The sequence below is a fragment of the Dermacentor albipictus genome, chromosome 1 (genome assembly GCF_038994185.2).
Source record: "Dermacentor albipictus isolate Rhodes 1998 colony chromosome 1, USDA_Dalb.pri_finalv2, whole genome shotgun sequence".
Taxonomy (NCBI): Eukaryota; Metazoa; Arthropoda; class Arachnida; order Ixodida; family Ixodidae; genus Dermacentor; species Dermacentor albipictus.
Window position 1 is genome coordinate 322041790 of NC_091821.1, and position 25999 is coordinate 322067788.

The 25999-nt window shown below is 45.7% G+C and overlaps 1 protein-coding gene across 4 annotated transcripts in view; it reads right to left on the minus strand.

Annotated features, from left to right (window-relative positions):
• The window catches only part of LOC139054528 (RNA-binding protein 33-like), a 134268-nt gene that overhangs the window by 50637 nt on the left and 57632 nt on the right, over nt 1-25999 (minus strand). For 3 of the 4 annotated variants that reach the window (XM_070531626.1, XM_070531627.1, XM_070531625.1), the window contains 4 exons: nt 24203-24359; nt 22656-22918; nt 16878-17114; nt 5106-5249 (listed from right to left, as the gene is read on the minus strand). In XM_070531626.1, the coding sequence (XP_070387727.1) occupies nt 5106-5249; nt 16878-17114; nt 22656-22918; nt 24203-24359 (801 nt within the window). The remainder of the gene's footprint in view (nt 1-5105; nt 5250-16877; nt 17115-22655; nt 22919-24202; nt 24360-25999) is intronic. The other variant, XM_070531628.1, reaches the window with a different exon arrangement.

Genomic DNA, 25999 nt, shown 5'->3' on the forward strand with positions numbered 1-25999 from the left:
CCTTTTCAACTTTCTCGTGGGCAGGAGCGCGCACACGACAAGCTCCCGACGTTCGTAACTCCGCCGCTTTCGACTTTATGTCCGCCTTGTTTTTTAACAAGGTGCTTAGAGTGCTCCGAGGAATCCCGAAGTCGTCTGCCACCGTCGCACTTTTCTCGCCCGCCTCAACACGCTGAATGGCTTTCAGCTTTGTCGCAAAGTCCAGGTTCTTGTGCTTCTTGACGCTGCTTGTGCTTGCTGCGGCCATTGCTTCCGCGTCAGCTCACCACGATCCAGTCACACGTGTCGTGAGACGCACGCAAACAATAATGAACACGAAACACAAGAACGCGCACAAAACACAAGAATTCACGTGCGCAGCCACCGCCAACAAAGCGCTCGCGATGGCCACCTCCGAGGGCGACAGCGACGTACGAAAGGCACGAGCTGTGGTTGGCTGAGCAAAACTCGTGAAAAAGCAACAAGAAAAAAAAAAAGGCAAAAGGAGGAGGCCACCGCCGCCTTCGTTCCTGGCTACCTTTTCCGAGCCGATCACTATGGTTACGTGGGGGAAGGATGAGAGACATTGGGAGAGAGAAAAATAAAAGCAGTTCCGCAAGCAGGGTGTTGCCGCAAGCCGGAGAGCGTGCGCAGCGGGAGTACCGTCTGAGCCTCCCTCCCTCTCGCTCTCACATTTTCCGAGCCTTTCGGGGGAGGCGCGGAGCACGCGGGTGCAGCGAGTGCCGAGATCGCGCGGCGTTCTATATATCCAATCGCAGGTAAAAATATTGTTCGACATAAACATACGAATTTCTATACTTTTACACAGAATTTTCAAGGGGATAATTTACTAGTTCGATACAGACAATAATTCGATATATGTGGGTTCGATATATCCGTGTTCGACTGTATGTATGTATATATATATATATATATATATATATATATATATAGAGAGAGAGAGAGAGAGAGAGAGAAAGAGACATCTTGGCACATTAAAAAACAATTTTGTTTAAAGATCATAGCCAGCTATGCCTCGCTCGAAGCTGCTGACCTAGGCTGTATTCGAGAAGTCCGAACGTAAGGTTGCTGAAGCTGTAAAAATGACAATGTGCGTCTTGGGCTGCGCGAGGCTCATCAGCTTGGCTAGCTTTGGCACCTCATGCTGAAACTATTAACCCAATGCTTCATATTATCCTATTTATTCGAATTAGATGGATACTTCTTTTCAAATAATCATATTCCAAACTCTAAGGTCGGCTTAGATGCGAGGATATTAAAAAATGCGCCAGTTTTTCATTGAAACTGCTAAATATGGTGCATAGCTAGCGCCATCTAGAAAAGTCAGTATCGCAGCCGCTACTAGCCGTGCCAGTAGCGAACCGTACACAAGCGAGGTCGCCATTTTGACATGTGTCGTGTCGGCCATATTGGTGTGCGGCGTGGTGTTATCGCGATGGCACCAAGCAGAAGATGCCACTACAGTGCCGCCAAGCGAAAAGTTGTGATAGCCGCAGAGGCATCGTTGAACCTTCAAGCCGGGCGGGAGTTCGGCGTCGACGAGAAAAGCGTCCGTCGTTGGAGGGGACAACGACAGCAGCTTTTTGCGTTGTGGGGATGCGCGACCCTCGCGCCTCCCCTGATGTTTTTCCCGCATAGCGCGTCTCCTGTGATCCCGCTTCGCCGCGTGGCCTGTGACGTCAGCGCGGCCGATGTGGTTGAAGCGCAGTCCGAGAGATGGCGCTAGTGTTGCGCGGCTGCGGGGTTACCCTCGGCGGGAGAGACAAGGCGGGCTCTCTTGGGTTCGAGACAGCCAGCAGGCCACACGGACCTGCCGCGCGTGCAGCGCCCCTCTTTCCCGACGGGTCGGCGCGCGGCGGGGGACGTCTCCCGCGAGCACGTGGCGACCGATGCATCTGCGAGACCGCCTCGCATGGCCGCCTTCGAACGCGCCACGATTCGCGTGACTATACACGCGAACGACCAGGCGTTGGGATCCAGCATGGAGCGAACATATTCGCTCGCGAGGACGCGGTGAGTCGGACTTCTAGATTTGTCGCGCGCCCATCGGCATATTTTGTGGATAGCAACTCGGCTAGCAGGCATTGATGTATGAAAGGTGCAATAAATGCCCTTGTGATTGTTTGCACTACTGTGTTGTCGTTCCTTTGTCCCAAGAGTACGGTGGGAGAATCCCACAGGAGACCCCACAGCGTGCGCCGCAACGAGGATGGCATTCAGTGGACCAAAGAAAGGTCGTCACCACGAAGTGCAGACAGTTTTGGCCGACTTTGTTCGGACGCAGAGAGCAGCTGCCCTTCCAGTGACAACAGAAGTGCTCCAAGCGAAAGCTAGGGAACTTTCGAGGGAGCGAGGCCTAACGCCAAAGGATTTCAAAGCCAGCCGGGGCTGGCTTCAGAAATTCATGAAGCGCTTTGGCTTCAGCCTCCGACGTCGCACTTTAATCACCCAGAAGCTGCCAAGCGATTTCGAAGAAAAGCTGATAGCTTTTCAGCACTACGAGCTGCAAAAGAGAGAAGCAGCAGGCTACAGCCTTGGGCAAATCGGCAATGCCGACCAGACAGCTGTGTATTTTAATATGCCTGTGGCGTACACCGTGAATGAAAAGGGTGCCAAGGAGGTGAAGGTGCGCTCTGCGGGCTACGAGAAGCAGCGCGCAACTGTGATGCTGTGCTGCACAGCTGATGGACATAAACTCCCTCCTTATATGATATTTAAAAGGAAGACACCTGCTGCTTGAGAAACTTTCCCAAGAAATGTCATCGTGCGGGCAAATGAGAACAGGTGGACGACGGGTGCGATGGTGGAAAAGTGGATTAAGATTGTGTGGCGACGGCGTCCAGGAGCCCTTTTGACAAAGAACTCGCTTCTTGTCGTCGACTCTTACCATGGGCACTTGACCGACAACGTGAAGGCTGCGCTCGCCCAAGCGAACACGGACCTCGCTGTCATACCGGGCGGCACGACGGGCCAGTTGCAGCCACTTGATGTCTGCATCAACAAACCTTTCAAGGATTGTCTGCGGAAATATTACACGGACTGGTTGACTGACGATGACCACATGCTAACGACAACAGGCTGTGCTATCGCAGCTGGCGGGCTGGATAGCTGCAGCGTGGGACGACATCCCAGATACTTTGATCATGCGCACCTCTAAAAAGTGCAGCATATCTAATGCGCTTGATGGTACCGAAGATAGTGCACTGTTTGAAGGTGACAATGACAAGGAACACAGTGACGGGTCTAGCAGCGACGACATTGAATGAGCTATGCTTGTTTAGATTCAATAAATGCTGTTTGCATTTTAAGAACGCTGCCCTCGCTTTCTTTCTTCGGCCTACATTCGAGGTAATATATATATTTTTTTATTGGCTTCGGACTTTAGGGGGTTGGCTTAGAAACTAGATTCTAGTAAAAAAATAGATTCGAGTAAATACGGTATTTTGATGTCCACTACAGTTGAGTTTGCGAATCTTATTAATCACTTAGAATCATACGTTTTCTTAGCACGTTATAGAGCACAGCTATTAGGTGGCCATTCCTGCGGTGAGTGTTGGCATGCCTTGTAACCGAGTGAACGAACACAGCAGAGTATGAAAGAGCAAACATGGAGCGCAATAGGGGATGAAAGATGGTGACAACGAAGAGAGCGCGAGGAGGAAAGCGGAAGAGCAGGGTATGGCGAAAGCGTGAGAAGAAAATAGTGCTGCACAAGACAGGCTCTGCGGCAATGATGGCTACAGGAGGCAACCAGAGTAGCGAGTATCGTCTGTTCACTGATGACGCCACCGATACCATACAGATACAGAAACAAATTGCTGCGTGAGCGGAGATCTGTCTGTGACGGCAGCTGTGAATCTCACCCACACGTCACACACATGCTGCCTATCGCGCTCTCCAGATTAACGAGGCAGTCGGGCCACACTTCGCTCTGTTTGCAACATGGTGCCGCATGAGGCATTGTCCATGCAAGGGAATATATCTCAAAATGAAAACATGTATACTAGATCTGCGCTCAAATTTCACATTAGGGAGTATTATTATCGTTGGTGAATTTTTTTTAGCATTTCTTTTTCCAAAACGTATGAACAAGGTTCTACTGTATTATCCTCGAAATTATTAGACTATGTTACTATTCGCTCAGACTTCCTTCTGAACCCCAAAAATTGCTATTCACCGAATCTAGTAGTCACAATCGCACAAAGCTGAGATTTGGCAGAAAATGAGCATACGCAAGAAAAATTACCACTTATGAACACAAATTTGATGTTGCCTTTCATAATGGCACATTGTGTATATGTCTGTGGCATTTCAGGACTGGTTTCCACTTCTGGACATTTACAGCAGTGACCCTTGAAGGGCAAAATAAATGGAACCCCTGCAGAAACCTGAAAACCTGGAACCCCTGAAAATGTTGCTTGAACATTAAATGCAAGGAAAACTGCAAGAGTCTTGCACACACTCACTCAGAGGAATTTTAGCCTTAGACGTGGCCAATGAATCTGTGCTGTATTTGTTCAGCCTTTCATATCAATATCTGTTTGTTTTTTGAGGCTTTGAGGGCTTTCTTCAGAGGCCAGGGAATAGGACCACATAAAAGATAACTTCATGGTAACAACGGCATCATGTACTTGTGATGCCACTCTCCAAAAATATTTCGTATACGACTTCTGCCTTAAGGCATATATCTAAAATGTTGCATACTTAATCGAATTAGGTCATTATTCACACTAATTAAGAGTTCTTCAGCACAAGAGGAAGAATATTACGCTTTCTATATTATTCATTCATGTAGTTGTTTTAAAAGCTCGGCATACTGTATGGCACTCCCCATAAAGATTAAAAAGTACTACATAATACTTAAGACATAGTTGCAACAATGGCAACCCCTGTCTCCATAGAGCCCAATGCAGTAGTGGTCCCATTAGTTTACGACTTAGAGCAATTTTTGTCGCACGAAAAATGATGTTTTGTACCTCCTATAGCATTGCAACAGTATATGTGTAGTCCTTTACGGCCACTTCTTATTACTGCGCCATCAGTAAATGCTGCTCTAAAGTAAAGAAAAACAAGGCAAACACATGCACACACATAGACAAACTCACAGTAACGACTCCGCAAGAACGGCCAAGGTGGCGAAGTGAGTTCTCATTTGTGGAAGCCGACAGGTTTGACACCAGCACTCTGCCAACAGCTACTGCGTGAGGAAGCCTAGCTGCTGGCGGATGCATCACCACAGTGCCAGGTGCCTGCACATATAGGAATAGCAATGCACATTGAAAAGCTATTTATTGGGAGGTGCCAAAGACTGACGTTTCGAAGCTTTTTTTTTTTTTACCTCAAGCCTAAATATAGAGAACACAGATATAATTAATGAACAAGAAGAAGAGAAACAGAGGGGCTCGATTTTTGTTAATCATAGCCATATAAAGTCATTAGGCAATGAAGCTAAGGAAAACATAGGAGTAACAAACTATGATTGAAATCAAAATTTAGAAAAGAAAAAAAAAACGAAAATGGACGAAAAGATAACTCGTCACCAGTGGGAGACGAACCCAACAGGGGCGGCGCCAGACTTTCTTTACTGGAGAGGCAGGGAGAGGAGGGAACCTGTGCATTGCATTTTGAGTATGTTTAACTCCCTTGCGCTTTTCTCTCTTACTCTATAAATGTTCAAATTAATAAATCGGAAGCTGAGATAAGTCTTGCTACATTGCACTTACGCTTTCTTCAGTCGGTCAAGACGCCAATAAACATGCATGGTGTTCTGCTTAGGCAGGTGCAATGTAATAGATATCGAGGCTGCGCATGTTCAATAGATGTCAATCACTGGTCAGCCCAAAGCTCCTGTGCGTTACAATTTTTCCCACTATTTCTGAAGGCATTTCCTCTTAGCTTTTTTCAAATTGAACTAACTGATCTTTGTAGTTATCGGTGTGCTTCTTCTGCGTCATTTAACAATGAAAGGATGTGAAAAAAGAAGAGCAAAGATTTATTTACGTTCAACACACTCGTCTGAGAGCACAACAGAGTTGGGATGCAGATCTTTTAACAGCTTGACTAAGCTGAAGGCCTTCTAAACACACCAGTGTGAATAAGCTATTCAAGCAATGCAGCAAGATATAAATTGAAATTTAGCATATTTACACAGCAGTGCTTCTGCGAAGAAAATAAAAATTTATGTAGTAGATGGTACAGCACATGCACAAAAACAGTATTAAATGAAGAAAAAGACAGGTACCCAGCAGCAACAAAATAATGTCACTTAACTAGATCACAATATAGCTTCAAAAAAAGTAATTTCATAGCAGAACCGACAACTAACACCACTAAGCAATGTGCATAAAATTCCAACAACACACGCGAAATGGAAGACTTCGGCCTGGAGTTCATCTTCAGCTGTCTCTCGGTGCATGACCATTGCACTCCGTCTTCCAAACTATTCTGTTCGCTTGCCGTGGCTGCCTCGCCCCTGGTCACGCTCTGACTTCCCACGTGACCAACCCGTCCGGCGAGCTCAGAAACAATAGGGAGCTTCCCTCCCTACCTCCGTGTAAGCGGCGCCGTGGTTGTGACGGCAATGGCGGCCATGACGAGATGGACGCAGGCATCCACTATGTGACAGTCGCTCAGATGGTTATTCGTCACCTTGCTGCAGAGATAAGTTTTCAATCTTTGAAGGCATGAAAACGTGCGCTTGCAAGATGATGACAATGCAGGTATCATCAAGGTGATAACACTTAGCTTGTGCACTTCGTAGAAGGCTAGTTTATATTCTCCGAAGTCAGCAACTGATGCAGTGTCTCTATCTTGCACTTCATTTCAGCTTTGATGTGCTGAATAAGTTTTGTTACCAGCTTGCACTCAACTTCAATGCTTTCGATGTCACATGCATAGTGCTCGGCAAAAGCCTTGGGTAAGAAGATGTTCATAAAATTCTCACTCTGGGGGTAGAAAACGGGTAGAAAAACTTTGACACTGAATGTTTCCTTTGAATCTGGAGACTTTGCATCAATGAGCCATCCTTCACTGAGTACATACTGCTCTAAATAAAGTGGAAGGTGCGTCATTCTCCGCTTTTCTCTTTAAGACACCCCATTCTCCTCAGAAATACTGCAGGTTTGTGCCCAGACAGCGTCAAATTGTTCTGAGAATTTCTCATTTCGGAGAACTCGTCAATCACTGTGAATGCCAAGAAGCATGCCTAAGATTGCAGTGTCTACATTGCAATAGGTCTAAAAGAACCTTAAGGCGGCTGAGTAACTTAGCTAATAGGCTTAAATGGAAGAGAAATGAGAAGTTCATTTGCTCAAGCAGACCCCTAACTTCCATTACTCGCCTCCTGTTTGTAGCGATGACTTCAGCAAGAGATATAAGGATAGCAGGAAACCTTATTATTGCCACTGTGCAAGCCATTATCTGGCAGGCCATCATGTATCGCTAAGACGCTGCAGCTTTATCACTGACAAAGACAACATTTTCTGCATATCTACGTACAGAGAGTGAATTGCAGATTCCCTCAGGAAGACATAGAGGCATTCTAGAAGAGAAAAAAAAAATCCCTCAGCGGTTTTATTACTTTGCAGGCACGCAAGGTGACTAGATTGAGGCGATGGTTCATGCAGTGGACATACACTGCCTGCAGCACTTCCTGCCTGAACAGCGCCTGGACGCCTGCAGCCCTGGAGCGACCTTGCATCTAAGTGCTCAACGTTGCGGAATCTAAGAAACTGCTCAAAGACAGCCCCACAGACATAGTACCTCACTACAACTGATAATTGTTCCATCCTGCTTAGGTTCTTGTGATGTGTTGTGCCCTGGAACATAAAAGGACTACATGGTGAACGTAGAAAAATGGAGCGTTTATTGTTTGCTCCACGCGGCTATATATAGAAGGTCCATGACGTACATGACACGTGCCTAGAGTTCCGGATGATGTCCCAGATTGCCAGCTGAAGACATCATCATGTCCCCCCGAGAGATTGAGGTGTCCAAGAGCTCTGTGTTGTCGAGTTGACTTTCAGAGTGTCGTCTTTTGGTTTGGGGCTTTGACCATGAACATAGCATTGCTGTCCAACTCTAGTGGCTCATGTCTTTGCGCAACCCCACTGGTCGGTCCGGGCACAGAGTTGCCTCTCGGCTCTTGATCTTGTTCCGATGGTCGATCCCTCTCTGTTTCTGCTGGAGCTTATCGTCGTCGTACTTCCTCCCAATGTCTTCGTTGAATCCCCTGCCGTGTATTTTACTGAGACCGTTCTTGCACTTTGTTGTTCCCTCACCGTCGCAGGTGTGCATTTTGATTTCGTCCAGCTTCGTGTCCACACACGTTGACCCGGTTCCCATTTTTGTGAACTCGTGTTCTGCAACTCTGTACCCATTGCTTGCATGTTTGGTGTCATGCAGTCGATCTTCGTCCTTATTTGGTACCTAAGTAGCAACTCTGCAGGAGACTTTCCTTCTTTTCCTGGGGTGCGACGGTAAGTGCACAAGAATCTGGCCAGCTGTGTCAGCAGTTTCATCTGGGCTGTATTATTCAGTCCTTCTTTGACTATGCGAACATTCCTTTCTGCCTTGGACTGTAAATTGGACGCCAATTGGACGCCGTTGGACTGTAAATGATATGGAACCGTGGTGAGATGATGTATGTGGTTGTGATGCACAAAGTCCCGGAAGAATGTGCATATAAACTGTGGCCCATTGTCGCTTACTATGGCTTCGGGAAGACCAAACCTAGCAAAGATGACTCTTAGAGTGTCCACAGTGATTTCTGATGTGGCTGTCTTCGTAGGAAGCGCTTCAATCCATTTAGTTGCTGCATCTACCACAACTAATATCACGTGCCCCTCCAATGGTCTGGCGAAATCTAGATGCAGGCGGCTCCACCTTTCATTTGTGACTGGCCATGGTACCGGTCTATGGCGTGCAGGCATTGGTGTGGCTTCTGCACAGACTGAACATGCGCATACCAGGCGTTTAATTTCTGCATCCACACTTGGGAACCAAAATATCGACCTGGCTGTCTTCTTCATAGCAACCAACCCTGAGTGACTCTTGTGTAGCACATTTAAGACAGGTCTGATGACAGCTGCGGGTATGACAATACGGTGTCCCCAGAAAATTAATTCCTGTATGTCGGTTCCCATCTTTTGTTGAAGTAGGGTCGGTATCGCTCTTGATACTCCGCTAAGACGTTGGGCCAACATTTAACAATCCACTGTCCGGCGTGCTGCAAGGTAGCATCCGAGTTCATCAGCTGTGCTAGTTCCCGTGCTCTTAAAAGGCCCCTCACCAGGTCTGGCCATTTTGACAAGAAGATTTTGACAAGCTGACAAGAGCAGAGCATACACTGAGCGATAACAATCGTGTCTGCAAAATATTACATCGCTACGTGCCGCGGAAAGATCTGAAATTTTCAAACTGCATACAGTTTTCCCTTCTCGTCATGACTGCCGCACTCCAAGCCGGAGGATGACGTACTCGCGTCCCTGCGCCTAAGTACCCGAGTCCGCAGTGTGACGTCGCTCGTCGTGACACATGACTTCGAGAATTATACAAGACAACTTCTGTTATCTGTGCAATCTGTACCTTGAATTGACAAATTTAAGTTTAGAGAAATAACACACGAACGGAATGTCTGCATGTTTTTTGTTTTGCTTTGCATCGAAGCAAGAGAGAAGTACTTCCGCTTCGTCTGCTTGTTCCCACAGTCATGCGGTCACGTGCGTAGGTACCGAAACTATGCCATTTTCTACCGTGCTCTAGCGCATGATCATGCTCTGCGATCCACTTGTTCTGCCTCAGTATTCGTGTAGCAATGAATTATACTGCTAGTCATGTTTCCTAGTGCACAGCACGCAAAATCGTGCGCTGCACGAATGAGACAACAGCTTGCGTGCGACGGTGTCAGCGGAAGTGCGTAGCGCCTGGGGGGGGGGGGGGGGGAGGGCAGCGAGGAGAAAATGAAGGCGGGGCCAGTGAAGCGATCCTCGTATTCTGGTATGGGTGAACGCAGGGAAGGAATTTCACTTGCGAAGGCTAGATGCAGTGAGTGGAGAGAGTGCCCTGCTTGGCAGTGGAGCCCGCCTGCTGAAATCATGGATTCACAGCACTGAAATATTTCTAGCTCGGCTATTAATGATCCAATTTGAAAAATGTTTGCGGCAGAACACTTCATAGATGACACGTAACAACTTTCAGCGTATAACCGAAATTTGCTAAGGGGCCTGGTGAGGGGCCCCTTTAACCCATTCGCGTCAAAAGACGGCAATTCGCCGTCCGGTGGAGAAAGGGCCGAAGTGGCAAAAGACGGCGAAACGCCGCCCGACTGAAAACCACTAGTTATCGCAATAAATAAGAGATGGCGCCACATGAAAGCGTTTCCTGGTTTTTGTTTACTACTTTTTACACCAGGTGGAGATAGTTGTCTGCAAGATTCTCAAATATTTGCAAGGAGAAAAGTATTTTCCAAGCCCGCGTATATGAGTCGAACACGGCGACGCGGCGAGGCAAGCCTCCCACGCAGGCAGAAATTGAATCGGTTTTATTTGCGAGTGATGATGACGACAGTGACGAAACTGTAGTTGTAGATGACCTGCAAAGCAGTGATTCTGAAAGTGACTCGTTCGACGAGGATGTAGGCCCTGACGCCGAGTCAAACTCATCAGATGTGGATTGCGCGCCACCTGCAAAAGCGCCGAAGTTAAAAGACTGGAAGTGGAATCCGACTGACAGCGACAAGAAAGTGGAAAAGTGTTTGTTCAGTGGGAATTGAGGAATGAAGAGAACTGTTCAGTTAGCCCTCTCTGCAAATCCGACAGCTTTGACGTCGTTCAACTGCTTCATCGGCGAAGACTTCTGGCAGATGATCGCTGAGGAAACGAACGCATTTGCTGTTCTGAAACAGGTTTCTGCGCCCGATCGGTCTTGGTTTCCCACAACACCAGGTGAGATGAAGGTTTTGTTCACCGTATGTGTGCTTATGGGCCAAGTCAAGAAAAATACAATTCAGCCATATTGGGCACACAGATCGGTAATTAGCACACCGTTCTTCCCATCCCTGATGCCAAGGCAGCGTTATCAAGCCCTTTGTAAATACCTGCATTTCTCGGACAGTAGCGGCCAAGCACAAGGGGATAAGCTGTGGAAGCTGCGCTCAGTGTTAGAGTATGTCTTGGAAGCTTTCGCCAGTTCCTAATATCCAGAAGAGCAGTTGGCAGTGGATGAGAGTCTCATGAAGTTTCGAGGCCGCCTCTGCTTTGTGCAGTTCAACCCGTCGAAGAGAGCACGCTTCGGCATAAAATTTTACAAGATTTGCGAATTGACCAGTGGATACTGCCTCAGGATACTGCCTCAAATTTGCGATATGCACCGGAAAGAGCGACAAGTCGCCTGCGACGGCAGGAATGTTGTGCAGCGAGGCCGTTGTTATTGAACTTGCAAGCGAGTACCTACCAAACGGCCATACTATTTTTGTGGACAATTGGTATAGTTCTCCGGCCCTGTTTCTACGTGTCAAAGATTCAGGATCCAATGCTGTTGGTACAGCGAGACTGCACCGAAAAAACATGCTGAAAGAGTTCAAGAAATTGAACTTGCAACGGGGTGAGTGCTCCACTGTGTTTTCCCATGGCATCATGGCTGCAAAATGGCAGGACAAAAAAGCTGTCCACGCTGCTGCAGACTTCACTGACTCATCCAAAAAAACAAAAGATGGTCAACCGATCCGAAAACCTCGTGTTGTGCTTGACTATAATAAAGGCATGGGAGGCGTCGACCGTCATGATCAGCAGCTGGCTTCCTTCCCTATAATGCGCAAATACGCCAAAGGATACATGAAAATTTTTTTAATGTTATAGATTTAGCTGTTTATAACAGCTATATTTTGTTCCAAAAAGCAACCGGAAAAAAGTCCTACGCGGATTGGAAGGTGGACCTTGTCGAACAGATCGTCGAAAAAACTGTTTTGCCAGGATATCAGCGCAGAGGGAAACCAGCTGTGGCTCCATCACCAATGCGGCTAGAAGCTTCTGAGTGGGCGCATTTTCCTCGCCAGATACTCCCCAATGCTGTGAAGGAAAATCCGTCTCGAGATGTGTGGTCTGCAAAGCACAGGGGAAGAGAAGTGAAAGCCGTTGGGAGTGTGAAAAATGTAACGTCGCACTTCACATGCCAGAGTGCTGAGCTATCATACGCGAAAGAATTTCTAATTCCGAAAATGTGTGCGTGCTTTGAGAGCAAAATAAAACAATTTTTTTGTACGCCATGACTTTTCTAGCGCTAGTTATCGTGGTTTGTTTGCAGCGACATCGGTCGCGCCGCGCGCTCAAAAAATGTTGCGGATGGCAGCGCGCGGAACGCGGATGAAGCGGCGGAAGCGAATGGGTTAAGGCTTTGTTTGCTAAGGAGTCAGTGTACCGCACATACTTGGGTGTTCCTTCAAGACACTTCACGTCTTCGCTGGTCGGAAGTCGCAGTCGACTCAGTGTATCAGCACTGGTGTTGTCCACACCCTTTCGGTACTCTAAGGTATACTGATAATTGTCTAGCAGGAAATCCCATCTTTGTATCCCGGCTACTGCCATGGGAGGAATGGCGTTGTTCGGACTGAAGAGACCCGTCAGCGGTTTATGATCTGTCACCAAGACAAATTTGTTTCCGTACAAATAGTCTTTGGTGGAGGGGTGTTTATTCTTGTCCACAATAGTATCCCAAGCGTGCAAATGGAATTTCCGGATAATGAAACTGAATCGATTTTTTGTAAAGTAAGGCTACTCAATGGGAAAGCAATTGTTCTTGGGTCATTTTATAGGCCTCCTGGTCCTTCTGTAGAACCACTAGTTCATTTAGCCAATTTTCTTGAAACTATTAAGAATGAATGCCTTGTTCTAGGGGGGGACTTTAATCTTCCGGATGTTGACTGGTCAGCTGGGGAACCAAGGGATACTGCTCGAGGGAGCCTATACTCAACTTTCTTTGATATTTTAGATCAGAACACTTTTTATCAGTATGTGCACGAGCCATCACGCACTGACGGAACAGGTCACGTACTCGACCTTTTGCTCTGTAACGTGCCTGATGTTGTATACAATGTACGGGTGTTGCCAGGTTTGAGCGATCACAACGTTGTTCTAGCAGATTTATCAGTTCAGTATGTGAAGGTTGCAAAAACACCTAGTCGAAAGATTTATGCCTACAGCAGGGCCAACTACGAGGCGATTAGCGCTGCTTTCGAGTCGTTCTTTCCAACTTTTGATGCACTTGCAGATAATCTAGATATCGAACAACTATGGAATACTTTCAAATTGAAATTGTTCGAACTACGTGAAGCTTTTGTCCCATCACGAGTTATATCAAGTATGCGAGCTCGAGACAAACCCTGGTTTAACACAGAGTTACGTGCCCTTGTTCGACGACAGCGACGAAACTATCAAAGATATAAGGCGTCTAATTCGCCAGAGCATTTGGCCTTGCTGAAAGCAACAAAAACTGAATTTAGGCAAAAGTCCGACATCGCTAAGGACTTCTATTTCTTTAATCTAGGAGAAAGACTTGTCACGGATACCAAAGAATTTTGGAGGTATGTGAAGCGTAATGGCAAAGACAACAGATCAATACCTGCTTTGAAAAATGAGGAAACTATTATTCATGATAATGAGTCTAAAGTTGAAATTTTTAGCCGTTATTTTTCATCTGTCTTTTTGCCGTCTAGCTCACGTACTGTCTGTTTTGAATTACCTGCTGAAATAGACCCCATGCCAGAAGTTACCTTTTGTGTCGATGGTATCCGCAAATTATTAAAAGATGTGAACCAGGCTAAGGCATGTGGCCCTGATGACATTCCTGCCGCTATCATACGGAACTGTGCGGGCGCGTTATGCTTTTATTTCGTCCGGATGTTTCAGAAGTCCCTCAATGAAACTGATATGCCAGATGATTGGAAGTTAGCGCGAGTCGTGCCCATACATAAGAGTGGGGTGCGTAACTCCGTTCAGAACTACAGGCCCGTTTCCTTAACTAGTATAACCTGCAAAATTATGGAGCATGTAATATACAGTTGTGTTATGGCCCACTTAACTAAGCATAATCTCCTAAGTCCCTGCCAACATGGTTTCAGGCGTGGTTTATCGTGCAATACACAGTTGGTAGAGTTTATTCATGATTTAGCCTCGGCAGTTGATAAACAACAAGTTGTGGACTGCGTTTTTTTGGATTTCAGTAAAGCGTTTGATGTAGTCGCACACAGTCTCCTACTCTCCAAATTAAAAGCTTATAACGTGGATGGTAAAATAATAGCGTGGATTGCCGAATATTTGTCATTGCGGAAACAGGCTGTGGTTCTGAACGGTATATCTTCGCAATATGCGTCAGTTACGTCGGGAGTTCCCCAAGGCTCAGTGTTGGGGCCACTATTGTTTTTGTTGTATATTAATGATATTTCAGTTGGTATACAGTCTTCATTCAGGATGTTTGCCGATGATTGTGTTGTTTACAGAGTCATAGATGCCATTTCCGATTCACAAATCCTGCAAGTTGACCTAAACACTATCGCAGACTGGTGTGTGCGTTGGGATATGTCGTTAAATATAAATAAGACTGTTCACGTCACCTTTACAAGAAAACGAGCTAATCATCCCTATAGGTATAGAATTCATGATTCAACTCTAAAAGTAAGCAAGGAATTTAAATATCTAGGTGTGTTTTTTACTTCTGATTTACGATGGAACAAGCATGTTAACTATATTGGAAATAAGGCAGCATCAGTTTTGGGATTCTTGCGGCGCAATTTTAGTCATTTACCAAGTAACTTGAAGACGCAGTTGTACTTTAGTCATGTACGTTCAATACTTGAATATGGATGTGTTTGTTGGGACCCACACACATCTGAGCTTATAAACAAATTAGAAAAAATCCAGAATAGGGCAGTTAGATTTGTTCTTGGTAATTATAGCCGGCAGCTTAGCATGACAGAAAGCAAACTTAAACTTAAATGGCAAGAGCTGAAGGATCGTAGAAAGCTGATTAGATTAAAATTTTTCCACGATATTTATTATTCTAAAACAGGCATAAACCGCGAAAAATACATCCAGGCACCACACTATATATCTAGGCGACTTGACCACTCTCTGAAGGTCAGGGAATTTTCTTGTAGGGGTGACGTCTTTCGTTATTCTTTTTTTGTTAGAACTGTTCGAGATTGGAACAGTTTGCCATCGACCATTGTATATATTACAGAAAATGATGCTTTTTACCACGCATTGAACTAATTTATTGATGTATTGTTTCAAGTTTGTAACCTCCCTGCTGTAATGCCCTACGGGGCGATGCAGGTAACTAATAAATAAATAATAAATAAATAAATAAAACCGGGTCACCCCAAAAACCAGTGCCAAAGCTTCCTTTTCGAGCTGCAAGTTAGTTTCGCTCACCCCGGTTAAGTGTTCTGGAATGGAATCCTATGGAGTATTCGATTCCATTTATCCGATGGGAGAGAACTGCACCCACTCCTACTGCTGATGCATTGCGTTCCAACTGCAATGGTTTTTTCGGGTCGAAGCGGGCTAGAAACCTTGAAGTCTGGATGGCTTCCTTTACGTGCTTGAAGGCTGTCTCTTGTTTGTTCTACCACTCCCATGTGGCTCCCTTCTTTAGAAGGTCGTACAATGGAGTAAAGTGTGTAGACAAATTAGGCGAAAATGTGGCATAATAATTCATTAATCTCAGAAATCTCAGAGTTTGGTCACAAAGGTAGGCGAGGGGCCCTTATGACAGCTGCTATGTTGTCATCCTTGGGCTTCAGGCCAGAAGCATTCACGTGGTGACCCAGAAAGGCAACTTCCCTTTGGCGAAATTTACATTTGTTGCGGTTCAGCCTAAATCCATTCTCTCATAAATGCTGAAGCACTTGTCACAACAGTGTGATGTCGCTTTTCTTCTCCGCTATGATGATGTCATCGAGGTGAACTTCGACACCTGGAAGATCACTGAAGAGCAAGTCCATTCGTTTTTAAAAGATGGCTGGCACTAAACTTACTCCAAAGGGAAGCGTGTTGAAGCAGAAAACGCCCTTGTGTGTGTGTTGAGCACAGTTAATTCTTCAGCCTTGTCATCCAATGGTCATAGACTATAGGCTTGTCAAGTCAAGCGTGGTGAATACTTCCCCACCGTTTAGTCGTGCGAAAATATTTTCTACCCATTGAAGGGGATATTGTTCAGTAACTGTTGCTGCATTCACAGTCACATAGAAATCTACACAAACTCGGATAGATCCATCACGTTTCACGACAGGGACGATTCGTGTTGCCCATTCCGCCATCATTACAGGTGATAAAACACCATCCGCCATCATCCGGTTCAATGCCTCCAAAAACTTGTCTACCGAGGCACGAGGTAGGGAACGAGCTTTGCAGCAATGATGCGTTGCCTGTTGCTTGAGTTGGAATTACACTGGCGAGCCGGTGAACATTCCATGTCCCGAGGCAAGTACATCTGTGAAGTCCTCAAGTAAAGTTTGTAGTCTTTTATCCACTTGGTCCGGTTGTACTTGAATCATCAATACAAGGTTGGGTTTCAGCCTTGCTACCCCACATTGGTTGAAGGCCTTTATAATGTCTCTTCCACAAAGCGCCAGGCTGGGGGGTGTCTACGATCATTAAAACTCCGGCTACCGTCTATGCCGGGAAAAAGCACGTAACAGAAACATGTCAACGAGGTTTTACTGTACATGAATGTCTATGGGGATTGTAAGGGGAATTACATTTACTTCGTTATATCCTGTCTCGTTATGCTGAGGTTCAAGTGCAATTCAACTTAGAGGTGAAACCCCGGTAAGCTATAAGGGCAGTGTACGCCACACAAAGGTCGGCACAGGTGAAACTTGCCTGGGGCCGCACTGCTGGCACATTAGGAGCCATCAGGCGTGGTGGCATCATTCCCGCTGCTCCTGCAGCATTCACTGCCTGCAGCCTTCCATTGTTGGACACAATGCGGATGACCTTCCGTGGTGCACCGGCAGTACCGGTTGCAGCCAGGCCCGCTGTGCGCACAGGACCGAGCCGGCTAGCTACGGTTGCACCACCTTGGCCTCGTAGGCTTCCCACACCACGTGGAGGAGCCATCTGGAAAGGGCCGCGACCCAAGTTGGACTACACTCACTGTGCCACACTCTAAGTACAAGAATTGCGCATGACAGTTCTACATTAGATTTATAATGGCAGTTTACCATTTATTGTCTTAAACTTATGACGGGTTTTTTATGATTCCAGACTCCAGAGAGTATTTTCTTCCTTTCCCTTCTTTTTTGGTTGTGCATACAGGCACAACATGCCCAGATAATCATGGAAGGTGTGTCTGCTCAGTAGTTACTATGCAGTGGCTATTGCCAGCAAAAAATGGAACCTTGATAAAAACAAATGTGCCACAGGCACAAAGTTAGGTAAGTGTACAAAGAAATGTAAAGAACTGTCACAATTCATGTTGCAGTAGAACTAAGACCCACTCAAAAATACAGTTTGTCCAACACTTGTAAGGTTCATGGTGTCACATGTGTCAGTGTTAACCCAGGTGGGCCGGACAGTAAGACATATGCTGGCAGCATGTGATTCCTCTGACTTGGGTGAAAAAACAAGAAAATGAACACCTGCCAGCCGGCATGATAACTTTGAGATAAAAATGCCAGCACATACAAGTTCGTGGAAGAAAAGTGTCTAGCCAAGTATTATTCAGCTATTATGCCATTGTTAAACCACTGACACCTTTGTTTGTGCCACAAGGGCTGGCCAAACAGGCCCCACTACACTTAGCTCTTGCACACAGTTCTCAGAGTTTCCCTTAAACTCTTTCAGGGTCAATGACGTAAATATACGGCACCGCGAACAAGTCCAAAATGGTAGATGCCGCATATTTACGGCACCGTGTGTACATTTAAAAAGCGTGCCAATTTCTTAATTTTTTTCTTTCCTGGCATGTGATGCCACTATGTGCAAGTACAGGGAATTTTTTTTTTGCCCCCCCCCCCCCTCTCTGTTTCCGTTGTATTGTTTGTTTTAGAGCTTTAGAGCTAGTTTGCTTCGCCGCATCTATATACTAGCGCTCGCGCATTGGCCTGTGCGCGGGTGGTTTCGGCTCCTTGCACTCGCAAAACTGATGGCTATCTTGTCACTAATCGCTCAAAGCGCGGCCGCCTGTTTCCCACTCGTTCAGCGCTCACAGGGGTGAACATAGGAAGGATGCCACCGTGCATGTGTTTCCTTTTATTTTCTTTTTTTTGGGGGGGAGACTCGCAATATATAATTGCCTCTGGTTGGCGATAAGATGAAGATAGGGGAAGCTTGCCACACGTTTTGCTTTTTTGACGGGCACACAACCACACAGTTTTCTTGAGTGTGCTCACCTACAGTTATATTATGCTAGGACGTAAATATTAGTGTAAGGGAAGGAACATGCGAAACACGAGACTTGCGAAACACGCTAGTGTGCGCATATTCTAAGCCTTGAACTATAACAATGCATCAATTTTTAATTCTTATAAGCTTATTTCATTTTTTATTGTTGTTATTCATGAATAAAGAGTACACGTATACCAACGCAAAATATTTTGACATGACGAAAACCACCCTGAAAAGGTTAAACATTACTGAGCATACATAAATGCAGTAACAGAATGTACAGACAGACAGCCATAAATGTTTATGAGACATGGGATTTTTTAAAAAGCTGTATTCACGTCAAGGTAGAACAGATGGCCTTGAGTGTAAAGTTTTAGTGTGTAGTAGTAGTTTTTGCAACCTAAACAGTGATACACCAAATTAGAAGTGCCATACCTTGACTTTGTAGAAATTCACATTTGCTGTACAGCGTATGTCTCAAACTTTTGTGACCAACTAACGCAAGCAATAAGGTAGAGTCAAAGCCGGATTTCTCAGACTCCCTAAGAACCACGAATATGTAAGAAAGAACGAATGCATGCCTTTTACTGCCCTTAAGGGCTCAAATTTCCACAGCCACGTCTGAAACTGCTCTGAAGTGTTGCCAGTACACTTAGGCGTCTTGGTGCTCTTACTGTGACAGGAAACAGCAGGTGCGCATGTACAGTTTAACCCACTTTTAACGGGACCGGTGTTAACAATATATCGGTTACTACAATGAGAAGCTGCTGCACCGTCAACTTTTGTTATGTTTTCATTGGTGAAACAATGCGGTTACTAAAATGCCCAGATTCTGCATTATGGGTTATAACGATGAAGTCTGGCTGCTGGGTGTTCAAGCCGAAAGGTAGTGAAATGTGAAATCCTTGAAAAGAAAAACAGAAAACGAGAAATTCGAGCCGCTCCATGATGGGTCGGCTGCTTCAACAGCTGCCGCGTGTTCATTTTCCAGCCATCTCCACATGCCTCTCTCCCGTCACCCTCCTACCTCTCCTAACATGAATGAGCTGCGCCCATAGCTCTAAGCCAATCCACCCTCCGAAACACGAATGGACTGTGCAAACTGCGCTGCTCGCAGATTGCTCGCATATAGCTCGCTGGATTTTCATTCAGCGCAGTTCTGCTAACAGCTTTTACTCGCGTTTGTCTTTGCTGGTTGCGTCGAAATCGTTCCTGGCCACGCGATTTCTCAGCCTCGATTGACCAACAGTTGGTTTGACTCGCCGCCAAAATGGAAGATGGCTGATGTGCCCGCTGATCATCAGCAATGCACAAGCGAACTGCTATAGATTTGGAAATAAAGGGCTTCTAATGGATGAGGCGATCCTCACAAATCGCAAAGCTGCTTGCATCAGATAGTGATGGCCACTGCAGCTATGTCTCTCACTATGACTCTTGGTAAGGCAAGCTGCCTCAATGTTGTCCTCACAGAAGGCCCGGCGGATTATCAAGGCAGATCATTAAGGCGCAAGCCTTTAGCCTTTTAGCTATGCATGGACTGTGCATGGCTGCACAGTCCATGGTGGGCACAGGAAAGCGGTGATCAATCACAGGTGGAGACAGCTGTCACAGCGCTTGATGAATGACCCTAGGTGAACAATGGGTGATCCATTAAAGTTTACAGGTGGTTCTGAGGCATGTGAGAATAGAACAGCACAGAGAGAATAGAACAGCACAGAGCAGCATTGCCAGTAGCAGAACATCATTGATTGCCTCAGAACCCATCGCCCCCCCCCTCCCCCCCCCCCAGAAAAAATAGTCAGTTGGGGGATCCCACCGGTGGCACATGAAGAAAAAACAAGTACAAAAAACAAATAAAATATAAGTAAAATAAAAAGAAACGAAAAAAAATTAAAATAAAAATAAATATAGCTGAGTCAGTCATAGATATGCTTTCGCCTATTGCAGTTTAGCTCAGCAAAGTGCCCATAGATTTTTCAGTCCTTCCAGGGCTTCATTTTTATGAGGAACCTTCCGCTGCATTACAAGGAGCACCTGGATGCTTTGGAGAAGGATGTCGGCAAGCTTCTCGTAAAGCATGCAAGGCTGATGGGCATAGGGTTTTCTCGTGCAAGCAAGTGAGAAGTACGTGGCGAGATGCTTGTGGCGATCTCGCCTCAGTATTTCTTCGGGATTTCTCAAGCTAACTGGCTGCCGTGGCAGCCTTCTCGCAATTTTGAAAAGTCCCCCTTTTGGTCCACCAAAGCGATGCATTGGTGGTGCTCACATATTGCTTGCCACCCGTGACCCCTCCTTGCAGTTATAGCAGTGCCATTCTTTAACTCCGACAGCTGTGGCTTGCTACACACGATCGGCTTAAACGAGTGAACATAATCAGAAGCCAGATGGAGAAAGGTGGTGGGGAGGAGCATTGTCTTCCCCACCATTATAATTTCCTCACATCAGGTCAGCCATCCCACTATTTTGATTTTTTCATGCAACCGGGTTATAACAATTATTGGTTATAACAATAGAATTTTCGTGGCCCTTGAACATTCTTATAAGTGGGTTCGACTGTATATGTTTTAATGCAATATATTGTGTAAGCATAAATCCACTGTATTGCAGCGACGCTGACTTTCACAGATCAGCATTATCCAACAAGACTTTTGCCACACGTTCGGCACTATGAAGCCATCGGCAAGGATGATGAAGGCGGAGTCAGCGCCACTGCAGACAGCGGCGAATCCTTTCAACGAAAAACACAGCACCAAACAGCAGGAAGCTTGGTAGCAAACGTGGAGCATTAAACCTAAAGAAAAAAGAAGCACCATGTGGGTTACATTCTAGTCCCCAACTCTTGCTACCTTAAGTGGAAGCTTTAGCTTGGGCCTAACTCCAATGCAGCCTAGTCAAATACATGTAAAATGCAAAAAACGCTTTTCTGAGATAACTCCTGGACCGATTTTAATGAAATTTTTTGCATTTGAGAGAGAAAGTTAAATTCTAGTGACAGTTGGAAGTAGAATTTCAATTTAGGGCACAAATTTTGTTGAAAAAATTTTTAGAAATTCGAATGTAAAAAAAAAAATGCATGTCGTTTACAAATTAATAGCTCTGCATTAAGAAATGATATCACAGCTCTGTAAACGGCACCATTCAAAACGAAAAAATTCTATATGTCAATTTATATCTTACGTGAATTTGTTATATTGTGCACGAGGGTTCTGCAACCATATTTCCATATTACTAAATTTTTTTAGATTCATGTGCAACATACGAATTTTGTCTGCTTTAGATGTACTATTATATGCAATTCACAAAAGTGTGAGATCATTTTCATTGCTGTGTTACAGAGTTGTACACTGGAGTTTCATTTTCTGAAAATTTTTTATTTTTTCCATTTTTAATAAAAAATTGACGTCATCAATGAAAAATCCGAAGCCAACAGTCACTAGATGTTAAGTTTTTCTTTTAAATGCAACAAACCTCATCAAATGTGGTCAGTGGTTGAGGAGAAAAACGAATTCTCCTTTTACATGTATTTAAATAGGAGCACCACAACTAAAGCTTCCTATTAACCAAAGGGGCAGCACAGTATCACCTTGGCGTTTGCTTCTTTGCCTATTACAATAATGCTTACAATGTGCATGAGAAAACCTCAACCACTCAATGCTATTTCTAAACTAACCAGTGCAGCTGTTATGGGGGGTTTCACAGCTGTATTCATGCGGCGACGTGCTTGCTATCAGCTAGCAATGTAACCTGCCTCCGAGTCCTGAAGTTTTCCTTTGAAATGTAATTATTAACAATAATAAAACTGAAGTCACTTTCTGTATACCTCACTTGAATAGGCAACGTTTAAAAAATGTTTTTTAGCCAGTAATTCATAATTTTTTTTCTCATGCACGTTTCAGCAGCTCCACAATGGAGGTGTGTTAGGAGTTTGTACGGATGCAACGGTGGAAACTGACGGTGTGGTCAGTATCATATGTCAGCAACGCAGTACTTGTCATCAATGTCAGTATCTGTCATCACCACGAACGGCCGGCAAAGAGACCCATAGCACTCCCATAAATAGGCGGTGAGAACTCAGTTATACAGCTTCGCTGTGTTTGATGAATCAGTAGCTGCGGTTGACATACATCTGCAATTTCTTTTCCAGTTTGCCATCAAGTATGCCAACACAGAAGCAGCAAAAAGTAGCAGTGGGCCAATCCTTGACAACACAAACTTGGAGAAACAACTTTGACAGAATGGATAATGCCACGTGTAGAATGCCACAGTTCCTACCTCTGCGTTTATTTGGTTCACAGGGCCAGGAGCTCGAGGTGCCATTGTTGCACCAGGCACTTGTGGCTGCTGCTGCTGCTGTCCAGCTCGCCTCACGATGACCACCTTCTTTAAGACAGGAGCAGACTCGGCTTGCTGTGCAGGAGCTGGTGTGGCTGGCCTTACGCCGAGTCGCTGCTTCACACTTCCACCTGCACTGGCTGTAGCTGCCTGTGGCTTCTCTGTTGAGGTGCCTGCAGCAGTACTGGGGGCTGTGCTGGCAGCTGTGAGTAAATCCAAGATATGCAACTTTCACACTTCAACCATGGAGTAGCAAACCTCTTTAACAGCTTGAACAGTTCTCATGGCACAATTTTTCCTCATAATCGAAAAAAAAAAAGGATGTCTTGAAGACTTAAAGGACAATAGCAATCTGGTACAGTTGATTTCCATGAATTCGACCCTTACGGGATTGACGAAATTGCTCTAATTTTCTGGTGGGTCGAATTCAACAAGATGCAGAAAAAATGTCAAAACAAGTTGGTTCATTTGGCAGTATTTGACAGATTCTAAAATACACCCGAATCGAACAGGTGCTTGCTTTATATGCGTCCAAAATAGAACTAACGTAGAGATAACATTAAAGCTCCTAAACAAGGTAGAAATCTAACATGCGCCTGACTTTTTAGAAAGAAAAATGGGAAAGGGTTTAACACATGTAGGCCTGTACATTTCCGCATTAAACCTGATTTCTCCCCGAATGGACCTTCCCAGTAGCGATCCGCACAATTGTGCGCTGATGGTCCGCCGTTCTCTCCAGGCGCCCCGTGCGATATAAACAAACGGCCGCATTCTCACCCTGCTGCTGCACATTTTTATCCCAGCTTTTTCGACAAGTCACTGCGAGTTCGTAGTACGTGCACACTCTCAAAAAGAAAGGCTTGCACAACACAACACACAACACGCATTGTGTAGTAGTTTCTGGAAGGCACGCGGGCACCAATAATTACGCTGGAACCTTCTATGACTTATCTATAAAAGCCGACATCCTTGACCTGCTGATCAAATTTGCAACGATTGCAGACTATGCTCGCTGCTGTCGTTGTGCTTCAGTGTTACTTGTTTTGCTTGGCACAAGTTCGCCTAATAAAGAGTTAAATTTGTAACTTACAGTTTTAACACTGTGCCTGTCTTCACCATCATTACCATGTGACAATACAATGCAAATCCGAGCAAATCGCCATTGAGATTTTCAGCGTGCTGCCTCATCTTGGGGGCTGTGCCAAGGAACCACACTGGCTCTCATTGTTCAGAGATTTACATCATTTTCTGTGAGCAGCAACAGCTGTGACCAGGGTGCAACAATTTGCTTTCCGCAAGGGGACGGTTATCAAGCTTGTAGAGCATGGTGCAGAATGGCATTCTTTGTGCAATAAAACGAGGACAACCACACTGAAGATGCGCAATTGTCTCTTTGCCCCTATGTAAAATCTGAAACTAGCCTTTTTACATGATGCAACATTTTGTTGCCTTTAGCACATTCATGCGGTATTTTGCATTTCCCATACCTGGTGGTTGTGCAGTGGACTGAAGCTGCTGCTCCAGTAAGTTCTTCTGTCGCTGCATGGCAGCAAGCTTGCGACGTTCTTCCTTGATGCGCATCACCTGCTCTCGCAGCTTCTTCTGCTCTTCAATTTTTCGCCGAAGCTCTTGGGTGGCTGCATCCTGTGAAGAGAAGGGCGAATTACACCGTCTTACGTGAAGATAGCATAACCAATGACTAGTACCCCATAGACAAATTCATAACTAGCACTCGTTTGGATGCTCGCAGAAATCAGCAATGCTGCTTGATTTGAACCTGAAGGTTTGTGCTGCCTCACACAAAAAGCACTGCTTACATACTGATAATAAGAAGCCTCCCTTAAGGGGGGACGCGGCAATTGAAGTGGTCAAAATTGTCAAAATTTTCGATTTTCCGATTTATTTTTTTTCGCAATCCTCAGACCTTCTTTTACCTCGTGGTGAAATATTATAACAATATACGCGGTAGAAATCAAGAAAACAGCATTTTCCTAGAGCGCCGTTATCGAAAATTGCGAAAAAATCGGGCCTCGGAAGGTGCCGTCGCACCGCGGATAGCTCGGCTATCTGATGACGCAGCGCCGCCATCTTGGCATCACCGTAAAGAGGAGAGATCGGAGCTCAAGATAGCCGCAGCGCCGTTTTTCTCCCCTGAAAAATAACGCCAGCAAACGCGAGCGAAAAAGATGTAAAAGCGGCATCGTGATTGGGCGCAGTAGTCACGTGGGGAACATGGAGCGCTCCTATTGGTTGTTGTTCATTTGAATTGCCCGCGAAACACACTCGCGCGCATTGGCGCAGTAGCGCCTTGTGCGTTCCGTTCATTGTGTTTGCTCATCATGGCAGCCAAACTACCCTAACGTGCGTGTTCCGTGATGAGCCCCAAAAGAGCCAAGTTCCGAACGGCCCACGCGTACAGAAAACGACGAAAGGCGTGGAACAGAAGGCGAAAACTACCCGCAGAAGCGGATGCCGCTGCCCGCGTCGACTAGGTGCGACCGGCGCACGCGGGTGATCGGGAAAGCACGTCTGCGTGCAGTGCTGACGACGCGACCGCGTGCCGTGACCGTGGGCTGTGTCGACGACGCGACCGGGTGCGGTGGCGATAACGCGACCGTGGGCTGTGGTGACCACGCGCCCGCGTGCGATGGTGAACGCGCACCCGCGCGTGGTCGTGATGGCAATGTGACATCGGCGAGAGCAGACGTCGCGTCAAATATTCAGCTGCGGATTTCAGCTCCAGTTCTCACGAATGAAGAGATTGCGAAACGAGCGGTGACAAGAGCGGATGTTTTGAATGCGCTGTCATCTACCTCTGCAACAAAGAGGAAATTTAAGCTTTTGAAAGAATGAGAGTGTGCCAACGACGTGGTTCCCGAGTCATCAGTTGCGGCGGGCTGCTAAAAAGGATGCACGACGTATCAAAAAAGGCAACGAAGGCACATGAAACTGCTGTAAAGAAGCGAAAAATTATCTCAAAATGTAAAGGAAATGTGTCCTCACTGTCAAAGGACTACATTCCAGGCGGGTTTTAGGTGCCCAAAGTAAATATTTTTATGTTTCCAGCAAATAAAACTTTGGGCCTCGTTTTCTCAGCTTTCACTTTTTGTGCAGTTGCTTTCAGTAATCCCAGTGCAATTTCACAACGAATAAAGACAGAATCATTCTGTTTGTTGCACTTAGATCGTGGAACATTGATGAGTGCAATAAAGCTGTCCATTTTCATCTGCACCTCATTAAAAAAATTTATAATAAGTTTTTTGCAAAGGTCATTAGTAAGACAA